This window comes from Ostrinia nubilalis, chromosome 18 (assembly GCF_963855985.1).
Source record: "Ostrinia nubilalis chromosome 18, ilOstNubi1.1, whole genome shotgun sequence".
NCBI lineage: Eukaryota > Metazoa > Arthropoda > Insecta > Lepidoptera > Crambidae > Ostrinia > Ostrinia nubilalis.
In genome coordinates this window covers 7,653,426-7,677,848 of record NC_087105.1, presented here as the reverse complement: position 1 = coordinate 7,677,848, position 24,423 = coordinate 7,653,426, and the positions used below count along the sequence as shown (strand labels likewise).

The following is a 24,423-nucleotide window of genomic DNA, read 5'->3' as shown; positions in this document are numbered from 1 at the left end:
CTCCGAGTAATTCCAGATTACACGCCATACTTACTTGCATAATCCTAGTGAAGTTCACCCATCACGTAAACGTATAATCATAATATGAGAGTATGATAATGTAAGGAAGCTTTGATTCCCCTGGTATTTTGCCAGGGGAATCAATGCCAGGGGAGTCAAGAAAAGTGAATCTTCTTTCGATTTTGTTTAAATGGATTGATTTTTGCCAATGATTATTATAAAAACAATTAACAGTCCTATATACCCTACTGTTAATCCTAGTAAAGAAATTCTTAATCATCAATAAAGATTTTTTATAGTGGCCAAGGTAATCAATGACCTAGTGAAACAAAGCCAGGGGAATCACATTCTTACCTTCGTAAATCCGGCTTGGAAACGTCAAGACGTGCGACCTCTCCTCGTGATGTTCAGAGCGCGACTAAAGCCACTTGCCGATGTGCACGCCTTCACCGTAGACATTTATAATAGCAAGGCAGGTGGCATTTAGTGACGCGCCAAGGGAATCAATCGTTGCGCTCGGACAAACACAAACTATTTTTTAAATAAAAAAGAGTGACTGGCACAGACTTTGTGTATTTATTAAATCATTAAACTACTCACCCTTTAACTCTTAAATTACAAAAAATCTTAAATTTATCACTATAGATAGGTAAATTATTAATGGTTTGTTCAAAAAATTACAAAGGGACAGCCCAGGGGAATCAAATATCAAGGCTTCGAAGATTTTTTTCAGATGTTTTAAGCTAAAATAAACACCGTTTTTGTTGTACCCCATTTAATTTAAACATGAAAGTAACAGAAAAAAAATATCTTACATTAAAATTTAAGCGTTATGGGTAGTTTTTTCCCCCGGACAGTGTTTTTTTTGGCTTTCAAGATTGACCCATTACTTTTCTCTATGGTGATTTTGGTCCACAGATGCACAGATCACAGATGTTTTGGTCACTCGCTCGCAGTTTTATTTAGTGATACAAATAATAAAAACATTGCATCTTGAAGCGTACCTATTCTACTCACATATTTATGTTAAATTCGTGATGACAATTGACAAATCTTTAAACTGGACGGAATCCAGCTAGGAGTTGGTTGGACTTCAGTGTTGCTTTACCTGGCACTGTAGGTATGTTTTTTGTCTTCTACTCTTTTGTAATATCGTTAGGTTCTAAAATTGTATGTCCTAGGTAATTAGATAGATGTTAACAATAGTTTTAGGTTGATCTACAGATAATCCGTTCTTTAACACGATTAGTTTGCCATACAGACTTGTTTAATGTAACTTTGAAGGTAATATGTAAACAAAATAAATAATAATTATTGTCTTACTGTCTGCCAATGTTATTGATGACATTATCATGTGGGTATTGAGGTCGCTAGAATATTTTGTACAGCTGAAATATTTTTAACGTGTGTTCTTACAAAAACTAGTAGTTTTCTGTTCAAAGTCATAGCCAAATGAATAATACCTACATAAATGAAAAGAACCATAAATGTTATTAATAATTACCATGTTTGAGTTCAAAACAAATTAGAAATCAATTAGCTAAGTCTATGTTCCTGTTAGTAACTGTGCATTGAAAAAAACAATATCATTGACTTCTGACCCAGCTAGGTCAGTAACACATTGGGAGATAACAGTTGACATAATATTCTGTTTGCAGTTACAATGTTTGTGTTGTACTGATTAATCAGTGATAGTAGGAAACTTCCAGGAAAAACTGCATAGGTACTTATTAAATATCTAAGGCACTGAATAAAGAAAACCTTGCAACTTGTTAAAAGTTTATAAACTCTACCTATTTTCATTTTTGTAAAAGAATTAAGTCTGTTATTTATAGCATAATAATTATAAATAAGTTTTCATCATAAGTTCATATTACTATATGGTGTTGTAGGTGCCAAATACAACATGAAGGAGGAAGAGCTGCAGTATATGTTGCGTCTCCTCGATGACCCCTCTGAGGATATATACGAGGTAGGATTCTACTGCTATTAAATTTTGTGTGGGTGCATGTACTCGTAATTGTACTCTGTGTCATTGTGCTCAATTGATGGTAATTTTTAAACATTGCTATTTAAGTTTTAATATATATTTATTTTATATTTCAGGAGATCTTAAAATACTATGAAGATACAGAACAATCTAAAAAACAAGCAGATCTATCCAACCAAACATTAGACTTTCTTAAACTCAGCCTAAAAAGCAACCCTGTGACAACATCTTCAGTTTTGAACTACATACAAGAATTTTCCAAAAATGATGGGAACACAGAAAAAATTCAGGATATTTACTTAGAAGTATTAAAAAATGAACTTGCAGAGAACAACTGCTCTGAGAAGTTAATTTGTTTGATATCTCTAGTCAGATGGACACAAATGTATTTGAACCAATTTATACAGCACATACTAACCCCTTTGTGTGAAGATTCTTTCAGACAGTATAGAAAGCAAATACTGTTAAGCCTCATACCACATGATAGGCCTGAATTACTATGGATTTCTTCTGATGTTATGCAAAAGAATGAACCACAAAGAGAGTTCAAGTTAACACCAGAGTACATGCTTGAGCTGTGTTATCAGGACAAGACACATTGGTTACTGAAAGCTGCTGAAGTGTACAAGCATCAACTCCATGACATGGAAAATGTTACTTTCAAAATTAACAATTTCACCAAACAAATACTCATCATGGTACTCATTGATCTCACCAATAGCGCCGAAACATATGATTTATCATCACTTGTCCATCAGTTGACAAATATATTTTCTATACTGGACACATACACCACAGCAGATGAGCAGTTGCAGTTTTATTTAACTGAAATAAAGAGAGAACTAACTGTGATAAAGTTTTGCTTGGAAAATAATTGTAAAATAATGACCACGTCTATATTTAGTCAAGTTTTGCAGCAGAGCACATTGACTGTGATATCCCAAGTGTGCAGGCTCTCTAAAGTCGATAGATACAAGGTGTCAAGGCTTCTAAATACCAACATTGACTTCATGTCTGAGCTCAACACTTTGAGTGGCAAATCTAATATAGGGATTCAGAATGAAAATGTAAATTGGGATGTCCTCACTTATAACAGCTACTGTGCAATTACCAAGATAATAGATGTCGTTCTAAACTCTTCTGAGGGGGCAGAAGACCCTCAAGAAACAACATCCAGTTTGGAAGAAATCAAACGCTTGGTCTTGTCCATACAACCTTTACAATATTGCATTGAAGTGATAGAAAATATATTTTCGTGTCTATTCTTGAGATATGAATATTTTTCATGTTATGAACACACCCAGGAATACCCGTGCGGTACACACTCTGAGTGTTCTTACTTTTATTCTAAGAAGCAAAGCAAGAGCCTCAAGAGTCCAAACACGAACAATGCTGGCTTCATGTGTAATGCTTTGACTACACAAATTGTCCTAAATACATTGAAGTTATGTTTGGAGAAGCTAGAAGCTGATAACAAAATTGATGAGCTGGATAATTCTGTTACCACAAGATTCAGGAACCTTGTGAGGGTTGTCAACCACTCAATATGGAAACTGCAGCTGGTATCAACATTATCTCCCGACACAAACCCACTGCAGTTGAAGCTTTGTTTGGACTATGTAGAGGTTGACGAAAGCAGTGAAGACGACGACCGTGAGTTTGAATTTAAGACCTTGAGAAAAAAACCAAGGCCAAGAAAGAGGCATACAATCTCCAAACATGATTCTGAGCATGTAATGCTAGCATCCACAATATCAGCTAATGATGATGGTAACTTTGTTCAATCCTCTATTGAATAAAAGTTTAGTGACAACATTTTAATTTTGAATTACTTTTCAGCAGTACTTTCTACAAAAAGCAGCAGTATTGACTTCATCTCCATAATGCTGGCAAAACCCAATTGTTTGGTGGCTTTAGCTCTCTACAACAACGACTTTTCAAAGGCAAATCAGATTTTAGAGGTAAGGATGTTATTTATTAACAGTTCATATTTATTATTCATTGCAATATTCCATCTTGCTGATTGCTTGCATTTTTTAAATATTTATTTTTTCTTAGTTCCCTGTTTTCACTTGCCTATATGCCACATTTCACTTGAATAAAGATTTTGACGATTGCTTTATAAAGAAACCAACAGATAGCAATATAACATTAACAATACACCTATATTGTTTTATTATAATCAATAAGTAGGTAATTAGGTATGTATTCAAATCACCTTTTATCTTAAATACAGTTGTTTTGTCTTGATGATAACCTTGTCTACTTGTTATCTTGTTTAAAAATATGTGTAGATCGATATATTTTTAATATGTATAGATAGATAATATCTAGATCTAAAAATAACTGAAAAACGTAAAATTCAGACATGGATATTTTGAGATACATAATAACAAAGTTACAATTATCTGTTAGACCTCTTCACTGAAACAACAAAACGTCAAAGTTTTTGAAAAAATATTTTTATTGCTATCGTCATATGGTTCTTATTAGATGCTCAAACTCTTCATAGGCATCTCTCTCATTTTTCGTGGGTTCGTAAAGTACTTCATGTCCTTTTGTAGTTTTTAGTAATCCCGGCGGGTTCGTTATAAAGTAACTTTTGGCTTCCGCAATAGTTTGGTGTGGTTTGAAAATTCTACAGAAAAAACAGCAGCAACATAAACCTGAAATTTGAGAGCTTTAAAATTAATGATTTTTAACATTCCGATGTGATATCGGCTCAGAAATTCAATCTGAAATCGAACTGTTAGGTATGTGGGACGATGTTTAAAATATGTGGCCGATAGCCAAATTGTCGCGAGTATTTAGACAAAGCAACTCAGTCTGAAATCATTGAATTGTAAATAAAATGCAAAATAAGATTGGTATAAAATATAACAATTTCAATTCCGAACTAATACGAACCCAAAAAAAAGTTAGAAGTACAAATTCGTGCATGTTTGTTGTTGTCGAGTGCAATTTTATACAGGCTCAAAAAGTAAAATGACAATGTTAAAAATTATAATATTACCTTTCATGCACCATAAAGGAATAGCTAATACAATGTATAATATAAACCAAACTCTGATTATCGTCCACAGTCGGCCCACAAATACATTTAGCGGTTGTTTTCGGTTGTAGTAATCTACTAACAGACATTTGATCGCATTTATACCAATATCTTCCTGTGAACAATTTTTATTTCTGATATCCATAAATTTTCGCATGTTATTTGCGAAGCTAGATTCAGCATCTGTAAAAATAGTGCAGTGTATCAATGAGACCTATCACCAAGGCAATAGGTGATAATTTGCTTGCACCAACATGTACTTATGTCATTTTGCTTCATTAGCAATGTAATAGCAGCATCTCGAAGTACATAAAAATACTGGAGTAGTAAAAACGTTTCAGTAAAACACACCTTTGCCAAATATACGATAGCTTTTGTTTTCTTTAGATTCATTCAAAGATTCTTCGTAATATTCATCCAAGAGGTGTTCGTAGTCGTAATCATTATCTGTATTACCATTTAATGTTCTTTTGTGAGTTGAGTCACTGGCTAGCTAAAACAAAAGAATATAATATGGAGTTATTTGTATAAACTAAAGTAAATTGGAACAGTGTACTATGCTGATGAGTAATGCCACCAATACACGAATGGCTCGCGAATTGGACCAATCGCGCCTAAACGAGTTTTACCTAAAATACGGTGTAACAAATAACCTTGTACGCTCATTCGTATTTCGTCTATTTGAAATTTGCCGTTACTGGCCATACAGTTACATAGTGAGAAATTTCTCATGTCATAGAAATCTTTGGTTTCTTGAAGCGTGAAATGTAGCTAGCATGAAAACTTGTATGCCAAAACAACCGTGAAACGCGGTTAAAACGCAAATCTAGAACAAAGAATACCTTTCTTCGTTTCGGTCACCTTATCTTTCCATATGTTGTAACTTAAATCATTCCTAGATGCCTTCAATACAGCGCTGTGTACGGCTGCTAGATCTATCGTCCATATTATTATGTAAAATATCATCTAATGTAACAAAACATAGTTGTTAACTTTCTTGAGTATTTGCGAGTTGGAATTTTATCAACAAACTGAGTGTGGGCTTATTGACAATGTCAACATCAGTCAAATCAAAGTCATAGATAACTTTATAATAGTTTCTAACTCTACCTTATCGGTTAAAGAGGTTTACCTCATTGTTTGATATTGGGACTGTGCACAAAAAGGGACACAGTTATGTATTTTGTTTGACTCATGTAGGTATGCCTATCTTTTATTTCAGATGTTCGACCTAGCCGATTCTGAAATCGCAACTGAAGTTACATTCACAGAACAGCTCAGACATCTCGTGGCCAAAATAAAGAATATCATCTATTACAGAGGCGACACTCGCTATCCTACTAAAGAACTATCAGCGCTATCAGTGGTCTCCACTGAAGTAATGGGCCTTGTGGAAGGATTTCTAGCATCAAATAGAGCTCCGAATTCTTTTGACATCATTGAACTAGCGGGGCGTCACCCACACTTGCAACTGTACAATCACCAAAATGCGCCTTTCATTAATGCCGTAGATATTCTACTCAGTAGCGGGCTTAACAGAGAAATAACTTATGGTCTCATAAATGTTGTGGAACGAAAACTGGCAGAAGTCAGACACTCCACAGATGTCGCTGCAGTCAAGAAAAATAACTACATTCGATTCGTTGAAGACATAGCCAGCGTTACTTTCGAAATATTCGGCAACACAGAAAAGTCGTTTAATTTTGTCGATAATATTTGCGGGTTGATAACAGATTGCCGAATTCCGATAAAACACAAAGAGTTCTGTAAATTGAACCAGCTCGCAAAAGAATTAAGACAATCGTGCGACGATTTGGCTCTCGTCATTAATTCAAACGAATCGACAGAATTAGATCAAAACTTACTGCAGAAGTATCACCAAATATATATGAACGTTGTAGCTGCGTCTGACAAGGATTTGTGTAATGTTGGCGACGTATCACGGCAGGGGAATAGAAAAACTAGAATCCCGTACTTGAGAATGTGTTACATGTACTGCAAGACAGTTTCACAATTGGAACAAGAGGAAAACAAGTCCCCTGATGCTGTAGCAGACGCGCCATACTTCTCCGTACTAGGGCGACAGCTGCACGACATATTCGGAAATATGATTAACAATAAAGAAGTGCCTGTCACCAATTTAGAACCGATTTGCAAGAAATTAAACGTCAATCTTATACCGAAGCTTATTTTGAACTTTTGTCCGTCTATCACTCTGACCGGACCACACAAAGAAGCCAGTGAAGTTAACTTCAATAATCTCCTTCAAGCTGTTTATGACTTCAAAAATCCGGAGGAGAATTTATTTATAGACCCAGTAACGAATTTTGCTCCGTTGCCACGTTCCCCAGATCCTCAATGTCTGACCTATGTTGTTCTCCACAATTGGGTGTTGGCTCACATTATAAAGAAGATTCACACTTCTTCAAATGAAAATAGTCTTCAGCAAAGCATGGACGCAAGGACCAAAGCGTTAAATAATTACATGGAACTAGATAGGTTTAATTGCAATAAGGTTTTATTCGATGGCAATAAATACTTAGCATCCTTACACACCACTATTGACCTGGACAAACTCTTTGTATACATGCCGCAACTGATAAACTCTGGTAAAATTTTGAAATGTTTGAACATCATAGACTCTCTGTCAGAGAGGCAACAGATGTGTAGTGCAAATCTGGCAAATTTGCGAGATTTGATACTGTTTAAACTGGCGACTAATCCGAAGATCGGCAACAACTGGAAGTATTGCCAGTTCCTCAAGTGTCCCGAGTTGAAAGTAGATCTGATTCTGAACAATCTGAGCAGCTGGCCCGCAGAGGGCGCTATAGAGGCTTTGGATTACTTGAGATTCCTTTTAAACCAGGAACTTTTGGAACAGGAATTATACGAAAAATGTACGGATTGGATGATCAAAATCCCCTTATATGATCAGGTACGATTGTTTCTTCGTCCAATATTGTAAAATAATATTTTTGTTTCATTGTTAATCATGTCTTTTAATTTCAGATATCATCTATAATGGGCGTACATCACTGGTATGATATTTATGAAAAATCTGTCGAAAATCCGGAAAACGTTATTGAAGTTCTTTTGGACAGTCAACAGGTTTGTATTCCCGAACATTTTTAGCTTTGTTACAAAATCTGGCGGTATTTTACTTATTTAACTCGTGTTTTTAGTACAAACTTTGCTTGGAATGGGCAGACGTCCACGAGGTGTCGGAGAACATGAAGAATTTAATCGTAATGAGTCTCCTGCGGCAACTGTTCGAGTACACCAACCAGGCCACGCCGGACTTCATCAGCGAACTCCTCGCGAGGCTCCCCATGAATCAAGCCATGGACTTGATCCAAGAGGAGATGTCAAAAGTCCGAAACGTCGAGATCCTTCAAGTTTGCATCGACTTTATATCCGAAAATTCTTTCGACTGGAAATCGTTCGAGAACATCAAAATCGGACTGCAAATTATGGTGGAGATCGAAGTGAACATGCGCCACATGTTTTGGGATTTGATAGAAAAACCTCTGCTAATGATCGAGCAGTTCCTCATGAACGCGAAATTGGACATGCTGGCGAATATAATAAATAAGATATCGCCGAATTTGAAGCGGGATCCGAGCGGGGACAACTTGTACTACAATATAAAGACGATAGAGAGTTTGGTGATATCGAGGAACGCGGTGGACGCTCTGTTGAGGTTTTACGCGGAGAAAGCATTGGATATGAAGAATCCGCGGAACGCATGCACGGCGCCGCCAAAGCAGTCGGACGACTCGTTGCTGCAGTCGATCGATTCGATTAACATTGAGGCCGCGTCGCGTCCTTTCGTGATGCCGGATCAGGTCCCGAGCAAGGAGCAGTGGGCGGAGGACTACTCTGCGGACCGCTGCATGCTGTGCCGCGCGTCCATCTTCTCGATGATCATCCGCCGGCACCACTGCCGCCGGTGCGGGCGGCTGGTGTGTCACGCCTGCTCGAGGCACAGGATGCAGGTAATCATCATCATCATCAGACCACTTAGTCTCCAATGTAGTAGCGTGACCCACTCTAATTTATCAGAGGCTAATGGGGATCGGGGCCTGCCATAGAGATCTAGAGAGATGCCAACTAATGCGCTGAGTTCGAATCTCATTATTCACTGCACTGCGGTATCAGTACTCAACGTTCGAATAATCTTTAGTACTACGCAAGCAATGTAAACTGTTTACACATAATGACGTCGCTGCTGTCATCATTGCTGTCGCGAGCGATGTGTTCTATTTTTTTAAGCATATTGCTGCGACACTGGCCCCGCCCCCTTTTCACATCTCCCTTTAGTTTCTGTGATCTGTGGGGCCTACATTCCTCAGGATGACTAGACGGGTTAGAGAGATCTGGCTTCTAAATACTACAGTACCCAAAACTGTTAGGTGTGTTTTTTTAAATATCGACGACAAGTTGATAATCAAAAGTTAAAAGTCAATTGCGTTATGATGTATTTACTACTGTTATTTTATTAATATAAGCACATGTTTAAGGTGCCAACATACCCCAGCGGTGTCAAATTCCGCGTCTGCGACGACTGCTACACGCAGACGATAAGCAAGAAGGCCAGCTCCGACAACGACAATCTGATGCTGAGCAGCAACTCGGATTCCGCGGCCAGTGGCATAACCTGCATGGACTGGTGTCTATCCACCAACGCGGGCCGCAACGAGGCGGTGCGAGCTGAGTTCAGCTTCGAGTTCACGCCTAACGTCACGCTGTGCCTGACTATTATGAAAATGCACTCCATCAACTTGGACTACCCGAGGTATGCCAATTTTCTTCTGCTTTTCGCTAAGTAGCAACTCTCGAGTGACGTCACCAGCATGGATTGGTGTCTGTCCACCAACGCGGGCCGCAACGAGGCGGTGCGAGCTGAGTTCAGCTTCGAGTTCACGCCTAACGTCACGCTGTGCCTGACTATCATGAAGATGCACTCCATCAACTTGGACTACCCGAGGTATGTCAATAGTCTCTAAAGAATATGCCTTTCGCCTAGTAGCAACACGCGAGTGACGTCACCAGCATGGACTGGTGTCTGTCCACCAACGCGGGCCGCAACGAGGCGGTGCGAGCTGAGTTCAGCTTCGAGTTCACGCCTAACGTCACGCTGTGTCTGACCATCATGAAGATGCACTCCATCAACTTGGACTACCCGAGGTATGTCAATAGTCTCTAAAGAATATGCCTTTCGCCTAGTAGCAACACGCGAGTGACGTCACCAGTATGGACTGGTGTCTGTCCACCAACGCGGGCCGCAACGAGGCGGTGCGAGCTGAGTTCAGCTTCGAGTTCACGCCTAACGTCACGCTGTGTCTGACCATCATGAAGATGCACTCCATCAACTTGGACTACCCGAGGTATGTCAATAGTCTCTAAAGAATATGCCTTTCGCCTAGTAGAAACACGCGAGTGACGTCACTAGTATGGACTGGTGTCTGTCCACCAACGCGGGCCGCAACGAGGCGGTGCGAGCTGAGTTCAGCTTCGAGTTCACGCCTAACGTCACGCTGTGTTTAACCATCATGAAGATGCACTCCATCAACTTGGACTACCCGAGGTATGTCAATAGTCTCTAAAGAATATGCCTTTCGCCTAGTAGAAACACGCGAGTGACGTCACTAGTATGGACTGGTGTCTGTCCACCAACGCGGGCCGCAACGAGGCGGTGCGAGCTGAGTTCAGCTTCGAGTTCACGCCTAACGTCACGCTGTGCCTGACTATCATGAAGATGCACTCCATCAACTTGGACTACCCGAGGTATGTCAATAGTCTCTAAAGAATATGCCTTTCGCCTAGTAGCAACACGCGAGTGACGTCACCAGCATGGACTGGTGTCTGTCCACCAACGCGGGCCGCAACGAGGCGGTGCGAGCTGAGTTCAGCTTCGAGTTCACGCCTAACGTCACGCTGTGTCTGACCATCATGAAGATGCACTCCATCAACTTGGACTACCCGAGGTATGTCAATAGTCTCTAAAGAATATGCCTTTCGCCTAGTAGAAACACGCGAGTGACGTCACTAGTATGGACTGGTGTCTGTCCACCAACGCGGGCCGCAACGAGGCGGTGCGAGCTGAGTTCAGCTTCGAGTTCACGCCTAACGTCACGCTGTGTTTAACCATCATGAAGATGCACTCCATCAACTTGGACTACCCGAGGTATGTCAATAGTCTCTAAAGAATATGCCTTTCGCCTAGTAGAAACACGCGAGTGACGTCACTAGTATGGACTGGTGTCTGTCCACCAACGCGGGCCGCAACGAGGCGGTGCGAGCTGAGTTCAGCTTCGAGTTCACGCCTAACGTCACGCTGTGCCTGACTATCATGAAGATGCACTCCATCAACTTGGACTACCCGAGGTATGTCAATAGTCTCTAAAGAATATGCCTTTCGCCTAATAGCAACACGCGAGTGACGTCACCAGTATGGACTGGTGTCTGTCCACCAACGCGGGCCGCAAAGAGGCGGTGCGAGCTGAGTTCAGCTTCGAGTTCACGCCTAACGTCACGCTGTGCCTGACTATTATGAAGATGCACTCCATCAACTCGGACTACCCGAGGTACATAAAACAATGCGTTTACGTAACTCATACATAAATTATTATGTTTATCAGCGACAAATATTTTTTCGGTCTAATAATGATAATATGAGTGCTAGTTTGAATTTGGAGGGTTTCGCTACACATCTCTCGTTTCAGCCGAATGACGTCCACTGCTGGACATAAGCCTCCCCTAATGATTTCCACATGTACCCTTTTTGTAGTCGTAATCGAGTTAATGACTTGTTTATCATCATCATTTCAGCCACAGGACGTCCGCTGCTGAATATAGGCCTACCCTAATGATTTTCACATCGCCCGGTTGGCTTTTTTCAGCATTTCTCGTAGTAGTAATGACCACAACTTCTGCACTAGGCTCGCAGGCCTGTATCTAGCAACTTGTTTACATCATACAATATTTCAATTCAGCATACCCTGTCTAGCAGTTATTATAATTATTTTGAACTCTTGTGTCTTAGGTTCCTGCTGGATAGAAGCGATGAAGTGGCGCGCGAGCTATCCGGCGGCGGCGATGCTCGCCTTCTGGTGCGCGCGCGCCGCTCGCTGCTGCTCGCCGCCGCCGAGTTATATTCCCGCACGCCGCATGAGAGGAGGTAAGTTGGACGACCCAGGCAAACTTGGCGGCGCACTCTAGCGGACGAGGCGAAGAAGATCGGCAAGACCTGGAGCGAGATCAAGCGAGAAGCTCAAGACCGAACGAGATGGAGGACTGTTGTGGACGCCCTCTGCCCCATCTAGGGGACATAGGACCATAAGTCAAGTACAAGTCAAGTCCGCATGAGAGGAGGTAAGTTGGACGAAACACGTTGGCCCCAATATTGGTTCCAAGGCCCAACGCCACTCGTCAAATGTGGATATAGAAAATAATATTGGCAAATTAACTGATCAACACTCGTAGCGTTGGCGGCTACGCTTGGTGCTGGTGTAATCCGTACGTATACATAATATGCACGTGCACGCTACCTACTAGTTTTTAGGAGCTGCGAAAACGTAGACACTTTGTCGCCGACACGATACACCATGACAGGAAACTGAGTCGTATGGTGTCAAGTGGAAGAAGAAGTGTCTGCGTATAATATTGTGCAGCCATTTGAAAGAAAGATACATTTATTACAATGGACATCACACAAATACAGGCAATTACATAGACATGACAGTGGCACATAATAATGGAAGAAGAAAAAAAAATAAAACAAAAACAAGAGTAAACTGAGCAGTGCCACCCATTCACCAACAAGATGCCCACTGCAACGGGACCCCACTCAGCATATGCCGTGGCCCACGGTGACGAAGGCCACGGCGCTGGTTTTCAGTGTGCCCCTTGCCGAGTGAGGGACCATTGGTAAAATAAATAAAATAGTAAGCTGCATAATATTTTCAAAACATACATAAATATTGGACTCTATTTTTTAATGTTTCCCATTTCCCAAACATAGTTTACTTACTTTATTGATGTATCTATTCCCAGTAGCAGCGGCAGCATCGGTCGTCTAGCGGAGACGGGAGCAGCGCACGCCACGCGCTGCCTGGCGCACGCGGACGCCATGGCCACGCTCGTCAAGCACCAGGCGCACCACCTCGTGCCGCAGCAGGGCGCGCACCCCAGTGAGTGCGACTCCCGCCCCTCCGCCACTAGACATAAGGTCGCTAATGCTGCAGCAGCCGCAGCACGCGCTGCCTGGCGCACGCGGACCCATGGCCACGCTCGTCAAGCACCAGGCGCACCACCTCGTGCCGCAGCAGGGCGCGCACCCCAGTGAGTGCGACTCCCGCCCCTCCGCCACTAGACATAAGGTCGCTAATGCTGCAGCAGCCGCAGCACGCGCTGCCTGGCGCACGCGGACCCATGGCCACGCTCGTCAAGCACCAGGCGCACCACCTCGTGCCGCAGCAGGGCGCGCACCCCAGTGAGTGCGACTCCCGCCCCTCCGCCACTAGACATAAGGTCGCTAATGCTGCAGCAGCCGCAGCACGCGCTGCCTGGCGCACGCGGACCCATGGCCACGCTCGTCAAGCACCAGGCGCACCACCTCGTGCCGCAGCAGGGCGCGCACCCCAGTGAGTGCGACTCCCGCCCCTCCGCCACTAGACATAAGGTCGCTAATGCTGCAGCAGCCGCAGCACGCGCTGCCTGGCGCACGCGGACCCATGGCCACGCTCGTCAAGCACCAGGCGCACCACCTCGTGCCGCAGCAGGGCGCGCACCCCAGTGAGTGCGACTCCCGCCCCTCCGCCACTAGACATAAGGTCGCTAATGCTGCAGCAGCCGCAGCACGCGCTGCCTGGCGCACGCGGACCCATGGCCACGCTCGTCAAGCACCAGGCGCACCACCTCGTGCCGCAGCAGGGCGCGCACCCCAGTGAGTGCGACTCCCGCCCCTCCGCCACTAGACATAAGGTCGCTAATGCTGCAGCAGCCGCAGCACGCGCTGCCTGGCGCACGCGGACCCATGGCCACGCTCGTCAAGCACCAGGCGCACCACCTCGTGCCGCAGCAGGGCGCGCACCCCAGTGAGTGCGACTCCCGCCCCTCCGCCACTAGACATAAGGTCGCTAATGCTGCAGCAGCCGCAGCACGCGCTGCCTGGCGCACGCGGACCCATGGCCACGCTCGTCAAGCACCAGGCGCACCACCTCGTGCCGCAGCAGGGCGCGCACCCCAGTGAGTGCGACTCCCGCCCCTCCGCCACTAGACATAAAGTCGCTAATGCTGCAGCAATAACGGCACGAATGGGCAGAGAGGAGAAGCGTTTCCCAGTGAGACTCTATTACACACCCGTAGACATAAGACTGAAAATGAGGAACCAGAAATGAAAACATTAGACCAGTGGTTCTTAACCGGTGGTCCGCGGACCACTGGTGGTCCCTGGAGGTATTCCAAGTGGTCCACGAAGTGCACTTGCACACCTAGGTCAATACCACTTTTAACTGATTTTTGCAGTCAAACTGGTTTACTTTTGACCGATTATGATTATGAGGTGGTTCCTGATAATACAAATTTGATAAAATGGTCCCTCATGACTTAAAGGTTAAGAACCACTGCATTAGACATACAAGACACCTATGGTTTCCTGTGCGTGTGCTGTCACTTTATCTATCTCCCTTCTCACTCACAAAAATTCCAAGTACTTATAGCTAATTTCAAGTACTCCTTTATTTTTGTTTGTCCATTTTAGTTAAAAAACTATTTCTTTCGCAGGTCAAATAGTCCGGTCTTTACTAGAAGCTGAGAAGTGGGAGTTGGCGCTAGAGATAGCCACGAAGTCGGGGCTACCCCGTAACAGGCTCACACGATTCAAATACAGTTGATCTACCCTTTACTCCTTAATTTTTGCAGCCTATTTTGCCTAAAATCTTAACTATTTCTCTCGCAGGTCAAATAGTCCGGTCTTTACTAGAAGCTGAGAAGTGGGAGTTGGCGCTGGAGATAGCGACGAAGTCGGGGCTGCCCCGGAACAGCGTGCTGGCGGCGTGGGGCAAGGCGTGCCTCAAGGCCGGCTGCTTCAAGCAGGCGCGGGACAAGTTCGCGCACTGCTTCAAGAGCGCCGTCAATGTCTGCGTCGAGGTGAGAATGTCATTAGCATTAGGTTTTATAGAGATTTCGCTGTATCTATTTCCTTTGATTTGACATACTCGTATAGTTTTCATCATCGATCGATCATTCAAACGCGGCATTTTTCAGCTGTTCGTTTTTCTTAAAAATTCACCGCTCGTAACTATTATTATACAGCCATTATGTATAGCTAATTCAACTTACTTAGCCATATAAAAACGCATTAGATTACATTTTTTAAAACAGAGCTACTATACCTGCTTGTTACCACGGCTATTGCAACAGTCGAAACGTTAAATGTGTGAACTCATGGTCTACCTACATAATAAATGTCGCGTTTAAAACTCGCAGCTCTCAGTTTCAAAAAGATCATCTAGTCTCGTTTTTGTCTACATTGTGTGTTAATATCTTTTATCATTTTACTATAAACCACTTCACTAAAGGTGACGGAAGATTGCGAGTACGGCAGAGAAGCTTCCGAATCGTTCCCGAACCGTAGACTGCACAGCCTTCGGTACTCTGAGCGGTCGGCTTCCGTATCGAGCGCACAGTCCGACGGCCGCCCGCGGGCCAACCCGCCACTTCTGAACGAAATAGTGAGCATGCTCGAAGACATGAACTATCCCGTCAACCAGCAGCTATTGAGCAAGGCGGAGACCATTAAGGTGATTGTTGTCTTATTTTCTATTTTAATTTGATAATAAGCCGTGCGTTGACCGCCCTCAAGCCAACCCTCCACTTCTGAAAAGATAGTGAGCATGCTCGAAGACATGAACTATCCCGTCAACCAGCAGCTATTGAGCAAGGCGGAGACCATTAAGGTGATTGTTGTCTTATTTTCTATTTTAATTTGATAATAAGCCGTGGGTTGACCGCCCTCAAGCCAACCCTCCACTTCTGAAAAGATAGTGAGCATGCTCGAAGACATGAACTATCCCGTCAACCAGCAGCTATTGAGCAAGGCGGAGACCATTAAGGTGATTGTTGTCTTATTTTCTATTTTAATTTGATAATAAGCCGTGGGTTGACCGCCCTCAAGCCAACCCTCCACTTCTGAAAAGATAGTGAGCATGCTCGAAGACATGAACTATCCCGTCAACCAGCAGCTCTTGAGCAAGGCGGAGACCATTAAGGTGATTGTTGTCTTATTTTCTATTTTAATTTGATAATAAGCCGTGCGTTGACCGCCCTCAAGCCAACCCTCCACTTCTGAAAAGATAGTGAGCATGCTCGAAGACATGAACTATCCCGTCAACCAGCAGCTCTTGAGCAAGGCGGAGACCATTAAGGTGATTGTTGTCTTATTTTCTATTTTAATTTGATAATAAGCCGTGGGTTGATCGCCCTCAAGCCAACCCTCCACTTCTGAACGAGATCGTGAGCATGCTCGAAGACATGAACTATCCCGTCAACCAGCAGCTCTTGAGCAAGGCGGAGACCATTAAGGTGATATGTGCTGTCATATTAAGGGCGGTTTCAGACTAGAGCGTGGATATAAGAGCTTACAAGCGCGTCAACGCTCGTACGAGTACGCGTGGGTAAAAGGTGCGTCTATACTTTTAAAAACGAGCAAATACGCGAGTATAAAACGCTAGTCTGAAACTGCTCTAATAGGCCATAGAAAATATATTGGTAAGAGACCAAAACGTAACTTCCGCTATCATATTAGGATTTTTTTTCGATTTACTTTATTAAAAAAAAAATTGCAAAAAGAAATGCTGTGTATACCTGTAATTGAGGTCATATACGTATCATGTGTTAAACCATGTTAAAATGTATGAACTGTATTATGTATGTGACTTTGTTGGTGTACCTAATAAATAAATAAAATATTTTCAGTCGACAAACGAGAAACTAGCGTCACTCAACGTTAGCAAGAAAAAAATCCAGCTTACCGAGCCAGCTCTCAACATTATGCACACGCTCGCGAGCGTGAAGAAAATCAAACAAGGCGACTACAGCGACTTCCAAACCGCCGTTATACAGCCGAAGAAGAGTTTAGCGCAGGGCTTGTTACGAAGAAACAACAACCACACGGAAATTAAACCCGACCTGTACCTGAGAAAACTCGACCCGTTCTTTTATAAAGAATGTGTTTACTACCTCAGTAACTACGGATCTCACGTCGCGAATATAGCCTTCTACATGAAGCATAGCAACATGACTGAGGTGATAACGTACTGTTATGACAACATGGTGGAAAAGGAGACGTTCACGGATTGCGTTTACATGGAGTGCTTGAAGAAGGACAGGGTCAATGAGCTGTTGAAGGCCATGAGCGATATGGACAACACACTGCAAATGTGGGCGGTGAGTACTTAACTTTTTTATTTAGGTAAAAAAAATGCAACATACCTACAACCATTTATAGGAAAATTTCGACATAGTATAGTTGTGTAAAATCATAATACGACAGTTTTAGGTTGAGTTGGATCATCTTGACTTTAACCGTAACAAATGTCAAAAATCTGTCAAGCCAACAGTGCAACTCAGCCTTAATCTTTTGCACAATTGTGCCTGATTTCTTACAAAGAGAAGTAATTTTACATGTTGTATTATAGGGCACATACGTTAGGTTATACTTCATTTATACATTACATTTTTACAGGAGTACATAATGCACATCTGCCGCACTCTAGAGATGAGCAAACGTCTGGACGCGCTATACGCGCTACAGTGCGGCAGCGGGCAACACGCGCGCGCCTCCGCCACGTGCGCGCTACTGTACTCCCGGCCAATAGTGCGCTCGCCCGCGCCCTTCGCCGCGCTACAGAACAGGCAACACCATCTCAATGCTGCGCTACACCATCTGAGTCAATGCGTGCCTGTCGCTAGCAGTAAGTACAGTATATCGAGTGTAAGCGCGGTTACTACTGATGTATTGGGGACGCTACTGTATAGCGCATTCGTAAGAAAATAGACATTGAGACAAATCTTATTTTTTATTGGCTTGCTTTGTGTGCTGTGCTACACCATCTGAGCCAATGCGTGCCTGTCGCTACCAGTAAGTATATCGAGCGTAATATAGCACCTCCGCCACTTGCGTGCTACTGTACTCGCGGCCAATAGCGCGCTCGCCCGCGCCCTTCGCCGCGCTACAGAACAGGCAACACCATCTCAATGCTGCGCTATACCATCTAAGTCAATGCGTACCTGTCGCTACCAGTAAGTATATCGAGCGTAATATAGCACCTCCGCCACTTGCGTGCTACTGTACTCGCGGCCAATAGCGCGCTCGCCCGCGCCCTTCGCCGCGCTACAGAACAGGCAACACCATCTCAATGCTGCGCTATACCATCTGAGCCCATGCGTGCCTGTCGCTAGCAATAAGTACACCGAAAAATAAAAGGCGCAACTGTCACTGATGCGTGCGCGCATTACTGTATAGCGCCTTCGTAAGAAAATAGACATTTGAGACAAACCTTATTTCTTATTGGCTCGTTTTGTGTCTTGTATTCGAATCGAATTTATTATACCTACTGATTTTTTTTTTAAATGATTAAAGAAATCAATATTACTAGGAAGTATACTAATGATAAGCGCACTGACTAATAACAAATATTAATTTTGTTTTGCAGAAGTGAACGACCCGAAAACGTTCCAATTCCACCTAGACAAAGTGACCATAGACAACCTAATGACGACGATGACGCGTCAGATCGAGCTGTCAAAATACCTCGCGGCCTGTGAAGCGAGCGGCCGACTGACCGAGAAAGTTCTCAACGAAGTCATACCAGGAGTGCCTCGGAGGGAGCAAGAGCACAACGACTTCAGGCCCGTCACTCTGTTCGGGTCTAATACAGATAAAATAAGGCTGGTTGCTGTGGTCCTGGCTACCGGACAGTCGATCGAAGCTGGATTCGATTTGGCTTTTAAGTAAGTGTGTGTGGAGGAAAGGCATGGATTCAAAAGAGACATGGGACCAGTGGAACACCGGTCACTTTACCTGACTTATTGAAACTGTCTTAAATGTCCTTTTAGCGAGAATTTGTGTGTTTCGTCGATCGTCTTTTGTATGATATTGACTGAAATATGATCAAAAGTCGGCCATGTTTAACATTGTGATGATGTAATAATTAACAATTGTTTCTTTCTACAGAATAATAACAGAACATAAACTGGACTCCATGAATATTTATACCCATGTGGCCAAGTATCTAGTGCAAGTGGACAGGTTTATGGAAGTCAAGACTTTGGCCAAATGTATCCGGCTATCGAAAGAAACTGCTGCCAAGTAAGTTTGATATCATACAACACACTCATAAATTATAATATTAGACAGTTTTCGTACGTACTTTACAATTACGTATTCTTATTCTGTTAAATAATGACTCAATACTATATGGAGTTATCTGTACCAGCGACATTTCTGTACTACCTTTTCGCGATCGTTTACAAAGGGACGCATGAGGCATCCGCACATATAATGCAATATGAATATTAGCGTCTTAATAGTAATATTTGCGCCTAATCTGGAATGTTTGCGACATTTAAACATTACAGTTAAAATTATGTTCTCTATTTCTATACAAATAAAGCCTTTTTCCCTTTGTAGCTTAATGAGCGATCAGGTCTTCGAGGCCGGCGTGAGCGCAGTCGTGGCGTGCGTGTAATATTGTGCCTTAGTTCAACAGAAATAAAGCATATTTTCATTATTTCTAGCATAATGAGGGATCACGTCCTCGTGGCCGCTATAAGCGCAGTCATTTCGTGCTCAATATTGTGCCCTAGCTCAATAAAAACAAAGCCTATTTTCCCTATTTTCTAGCTTAATGAGGGATCAGGTCCTCGTGGCCGCTATAAACGCAGTCGTGGCGTGCGCAATATTGTGCCTTAGATCGATATAAATAAAGCACATTTTCCCTATTTCTAGCCTAATGAGCGATCAGGTCCTCGAGGCCGGCGTGAGCGCAGTCGTGGCGCGTACGCAATATTGTGCCTCAGTTCAATATAAATAAAGCATATTTTCATTATTTCTAGCATGATGAGGGATCAGGGTCCTCGTGGCCGCTATAAGCGCAGTTATTTCGTGCGCAATATTATGCCCTAGGTCAATATAAACAAAGCTTATTTTCCCTATTTCTAGCCTAATGAGCGATCAGGTCCTCGAGGCCGGCGTGAGCGCAGTTGTGGCGCGTACGCAATATTGTGCCTTAGTTCAATATAAATAAAGCATATTTTCATTATTTCTAGCATAATGAGGGATCAGGTCCTCGTGGCCGCTATAAGCGCAGTCATTTCGTGCGCAATATTATGCTCTAGCTCAATAAAAACAAAGCTTATTTTCCCTATTTCTAGCCTAATGAGCGATCAGGTCCTCGAGGCCGGCGTGAGCGCAGTCGTGGCGCGCTGCGAGGCGCGTGCGCAACTGCACGACGAACAAGCTGAGGTACTCATTGCGGACATACACAGCGTCACTATCAAGGTGAGTGGTCAATGTTGTAAGGTTCATAGATTTATAAGTGATTTGCAGCTGTATTTTTCCTATGACCGAGTGGTATTCTATGTACTGTAACTGTACCTAAATGTATAAATAAATGGCTGCGATTGCTGTTGATCCCGCTAGGAGGCGCTAGTGTAGAGGTGGAACAACTGCTTGAATTTCTTTGTTAATTTTGGACTATGTTGAGTCACGTTTTCGAAAATCTTTTAAGTTTCAAATAAATTAAATTATCAAATGCGACCTGCAACCTAATTAGCGCCATCTACTTTAGCTTGCTAGAAAAACTGCAACTTAGGCTCTTTTTAGGTTAGTCTTTATTTGCGCGTTTTGGCGTAAGACTTGCGCTCTATTTCACACTTCTATTTCGACAAACTGGCGTACTGTTTCCCTTATAGGTCGTGGTAATCAGCTCTGCCCTGTCCCATTTAACCTTGGACGAATAAACCACTGGACGCGTAACGAGTGACGTTTTCGTCTTTACCCCGCTAGCACTTGCCAAGGCTAATTTGCCATGGTAAATGTTTTCAGGTTGTCAGTATGACGCAAGCTCTCGAAGAGTAAAATTATCACGAAAAATGGGTAAATGCGCCGTACTTTTTTGTAAAAATTATACCAATCACTCAAAGAATGTTTCTTCTCACGCGTAATTACATTTTCAACCTAAAAAGTAGCTATTTTTTCATAAAAAAATAAAATTTGATATGTAAACAAAATATAATTACGTAATTTTAAAAAGTTCTCATTGTACAGGTAAATGCTTAAAACATGTGGCATATTTAATTTGGTTGGATTATATGCTTCATTCATTCGTTCACATTTTATTTTTTACTAGCTGACCCGGCGAACTTTGTTCCGCCTTAATGGCAATAAATAACGGGATAAAAAGTATCCTATGTCCTTCTCCTGGCTCTAAACTACCTCCCTGACAATTTTCAGCTAAATCGGTTCAGCCGTTCTTGAGTTATAAGCGAAGTAACTAACACGACTTTCTTTTATATATATAGACTAGCTGACCCGGCGAACTTTGTTCCGCCTTAATGGCAATAAATAAGCAGACTTTTTTTTTATTTCGAACGGGATAAAAAGTATCCTATGTCCTTCTCCCGGCTCTAAACTACCTCCCTGACAATTTTCAGCTAAATCGGTTCAGCCGTTCTTGAGTTATAAGTGGAGTAACTAACACGACTTTCTTTTATATATATAGATGATGTATAGGGCTTGAAAATTGTCGATAAACTTATCGAAACGGATATTATTCAAATTAATTTTAGATTTCCAGTGGATCTAATTAAAAGAAGAAAATGGGTAGAGGGAGTTATGAGAAAAAGTACAGCTTGGAGGTACTGCTAACATTTAGTGACTATGTCAAACTTTTGGGTTTGTATGATTTTATAGTGAATAGAGTTTAGCCTAAGAAGTCCTTTTGTCAGTGTGTTATTGATTGATCGTAGTGATTGTTGATGAGTTTGAAACTCGAATTTTGACAGCAGAGTTTTATGGTCCGATTTAATCACACAACTTTTACTAGTTAAATAGAAAAATGTTATATAAAGATTTAAAACAAAATGTATTTGATGATAATAAGTAAACATGAGAAACTGATATTAGTGTTTTAGTTTCTTGTTCTGCATAGTTTTGGACCGTAAATAGTTTGTCTTGTCTATGTCAATTGTCAAATGTACCAACGGTTCCCCCCCCCTCTCAACCCTACATATCTATTTTGACATAGAAACATAAAATAATGTCCATAGAAAACTTTCATAGGTTTTAGGATATGACCAATTTTATTTGCGTCTTAAGCTCATTTACCTCTGGTGTCAGCGTGACGTGCTAATTTTGGGACACCCTGTATAATACACAACACAAATATTAAAGTTTTTTACTCACTACCGTATTCGTAAGCATCATCCAGCCAAGACATAGGTAGGTACTCAAAAATAAAATTGGTTTGCAAGAACTTTGCAATGCGGCAATCAATACATAAGAGGGATGGTACTGCTTATAGAACTTCTAACACAATATCCTAATTTCAAAATCTGTCCTGCCGTTCTTTAGTTGTATAATTATGGTGTAACTAACTTGACTTTGTTGCATATTATGTCTAAATCAATCCAATTCATTCATTATTTAAATAATTTGTACATAAAGATATCCAACGCATGATTAATTTTATCTCATTAGGTTCATTCATTCACTCGTTCATTTACATAATTATCGATATAAAAAATTAACGATTATTTCCAGCACTAAATGTCATTATTTGACAATTGTCATACCTCTCCCCCCGCAAAAATTGGTTGAACGTGTTTCCATATGATTCTTAGAGGGTTTCATGTCCAGTGGTTTATTCGTCCAAGCATTTAACCCAGCTCTGTTTCAGTGGAAAAAGGCGTAATGCCTATCTTAACTGGCAAGTTATTTCTCAGATATCGTGCTATCTGGTCTGCCGCAACGTAAGCAGCGCCTACATCCTCGCTGCACGTGCCGACCGCACCAGCGACCTTCGTCGCGTGCTGCACGAGGCCGAGCGCCTGCCGCACGACCAGGTGCGCAACGCCTGCCTCAAGCGCCTCACGTCCCGCCAGCCGCTGTAGCGCTCGCTAGACCACACTCCAGCGACCTGCCGCGTGCTCACGAGGCCGAGCGCCTGCCGCACGACCAGGTGCGCAACGCCTGCCTCAAGCGCCTCACGTCCCGCCAGCCGCTGTAGCGCGCGCTAGACCACACTCCAGCGACCTGCCGCGTGCTCACGAGGCCGAGCGCCTGCCGCACGACCAGGTGCGCAACGCCTGCCTCAAGCGCCTCACGTCCCGCCAGCCGCTGTAGCGCGCGCTAGACCACACTCCAGCGACCTGCCGCGTGCTCACGAGGCCGAGCGCCTGCCGCACGATAAGGTGCGCAACGCCTGCCTCAAGCGCCTCACGTCCCGCCAGCCGCTGTAGCGCGCGCTAGACCACACTCCAGCGACCTGCCGCGTGCTCACGAGGCCGAGCGCCTGCCGCACGATCAGGTGCGCAACGCCTGCCTCAAGCGCCTCACGTCCCGCCAGCCGCTGTAGCGCGCGCTAGACCACACTCCAGCGACCTGCCGCGTGCTCACGAGGCCGAGCGCCTGCCGCACGATCAGGTGCGCAACGCCTGCCTCAAGCGCCTCACGTCCCGCCAGCCGCTGTAGCGCGCGCTAGACCACACTCCAGCGACCTGCCGCGTGCTCACGAGGCCGAGCGCCTGCCGCACGATCAGGTGCGCAACGCCTGCCTCAAGCGCCTCACGTCCCGCCAGCCGCTGTAGCGCGCGCTAGACCACACTCCAGCGACCTGCCGCGTGCTCACGAGGCCGAGCGCCTGCCGCACGATCAGGTGCGCAACGCCTGCCTCAAGCGCCTCACGTCCCGCCAGCCGCTGTAGCGCGCGCTAGACCACACTCCAGCGACCTGCCGCGTGCTCACGAGGCCGAGCGCCTGCCGCACGATCAGGTGCGCAACGCCTGCCTCAAGCGCCTCACGTCCCGCCAGCCGCTGTAGCGCGCGCTAGACCACACTCCAGCGACCTGCCGCGTGCTCACGAGGCCGAGCGCCTGCCGCACGATCAGGTGCGCAACGCCTGCCTCAAGCGCCTCACGTCCCGCCAGCCGCTGTAGCGCGCGCTAGACCACACTCCAGCGACCTGCCGCGTGCTCACGAGGCCGAGCGCCTGCCGCACGATCAGGTGCGCAACGCCTGCCTCAAGCGCCTCACGTCCCGCCAGCCGCTGTAGCGCGCGCTAGACCACACTCCAGCGACCTGCCGCGTGCTCACGAG

The 24,423-nt window shown here is 43.9% G+C and overlaps 1 protein-coding gene and 1 long non-coding RNA gene across 2 annotated transcripts; one reads left to right on the top strand and one right to left on the bottom strand.

Annotated features, from left to right (window-relative positions):
- Nucleotides 1-930: 930 nt before the first annotated feature.
- LOC135080882 (zinc finger FYVE domain-containing protein 26 homolog) lies at nt 931-23,233 on the top strand. The gene is made up of 23 exons (XM_063975611.1): nt 931-1,120; nt 1,893-1,972; nt 2,107-3,760; nt 3,830-3,951; nt 6,265-7,977; nt 8,052-8,150; nt 8,225-9,037; nt 9,563-9,837; nt 12,088-12,222; nt 13,098-13,385; nt 13,440-13,687; nt 13,719-13,838; nt 13,870-13,993; nt 14,044-14,291; nt 15,004-15,194; nt 15,626-15,874; nt 16,512-16,628; nt 17,022-17,492; nt 17,791-18,019; nt 18,761-19,058; nt 19,282-19,416; nt 20,481-20,607; nt 23,052-23,233. Exons 2-23 carry the CDS (start codon nt 1,907-1,909, stop codon nt 23,217-23,219), a joined length of 7,890 nt encoding a protein of 2,629 aa, XP_063831681.1. The 5' UTR covers nt 931-1,120; nt 1,893-1,906; the 3' UTR covers nt 23,220-23,233.
- Nucleotides 4,389-6,137, bottom strand: LOC135080403 (uncharacterized). The gene is made up of 4 exons (XR_010258999.1): nt 5,885-6,137; nt 5,394-5,535; nt 5,004-5,225; nt 4,389-4,656 (listed from the first exon to the last, which is right to left on the bottom strand). It is a non-coding gene; the product is annotated as an uncharacterized LOC135080403 (long non-coding RNA).
- Nucleotides 23,234-24,423: the final 1,190 nt, after the last annotated feature.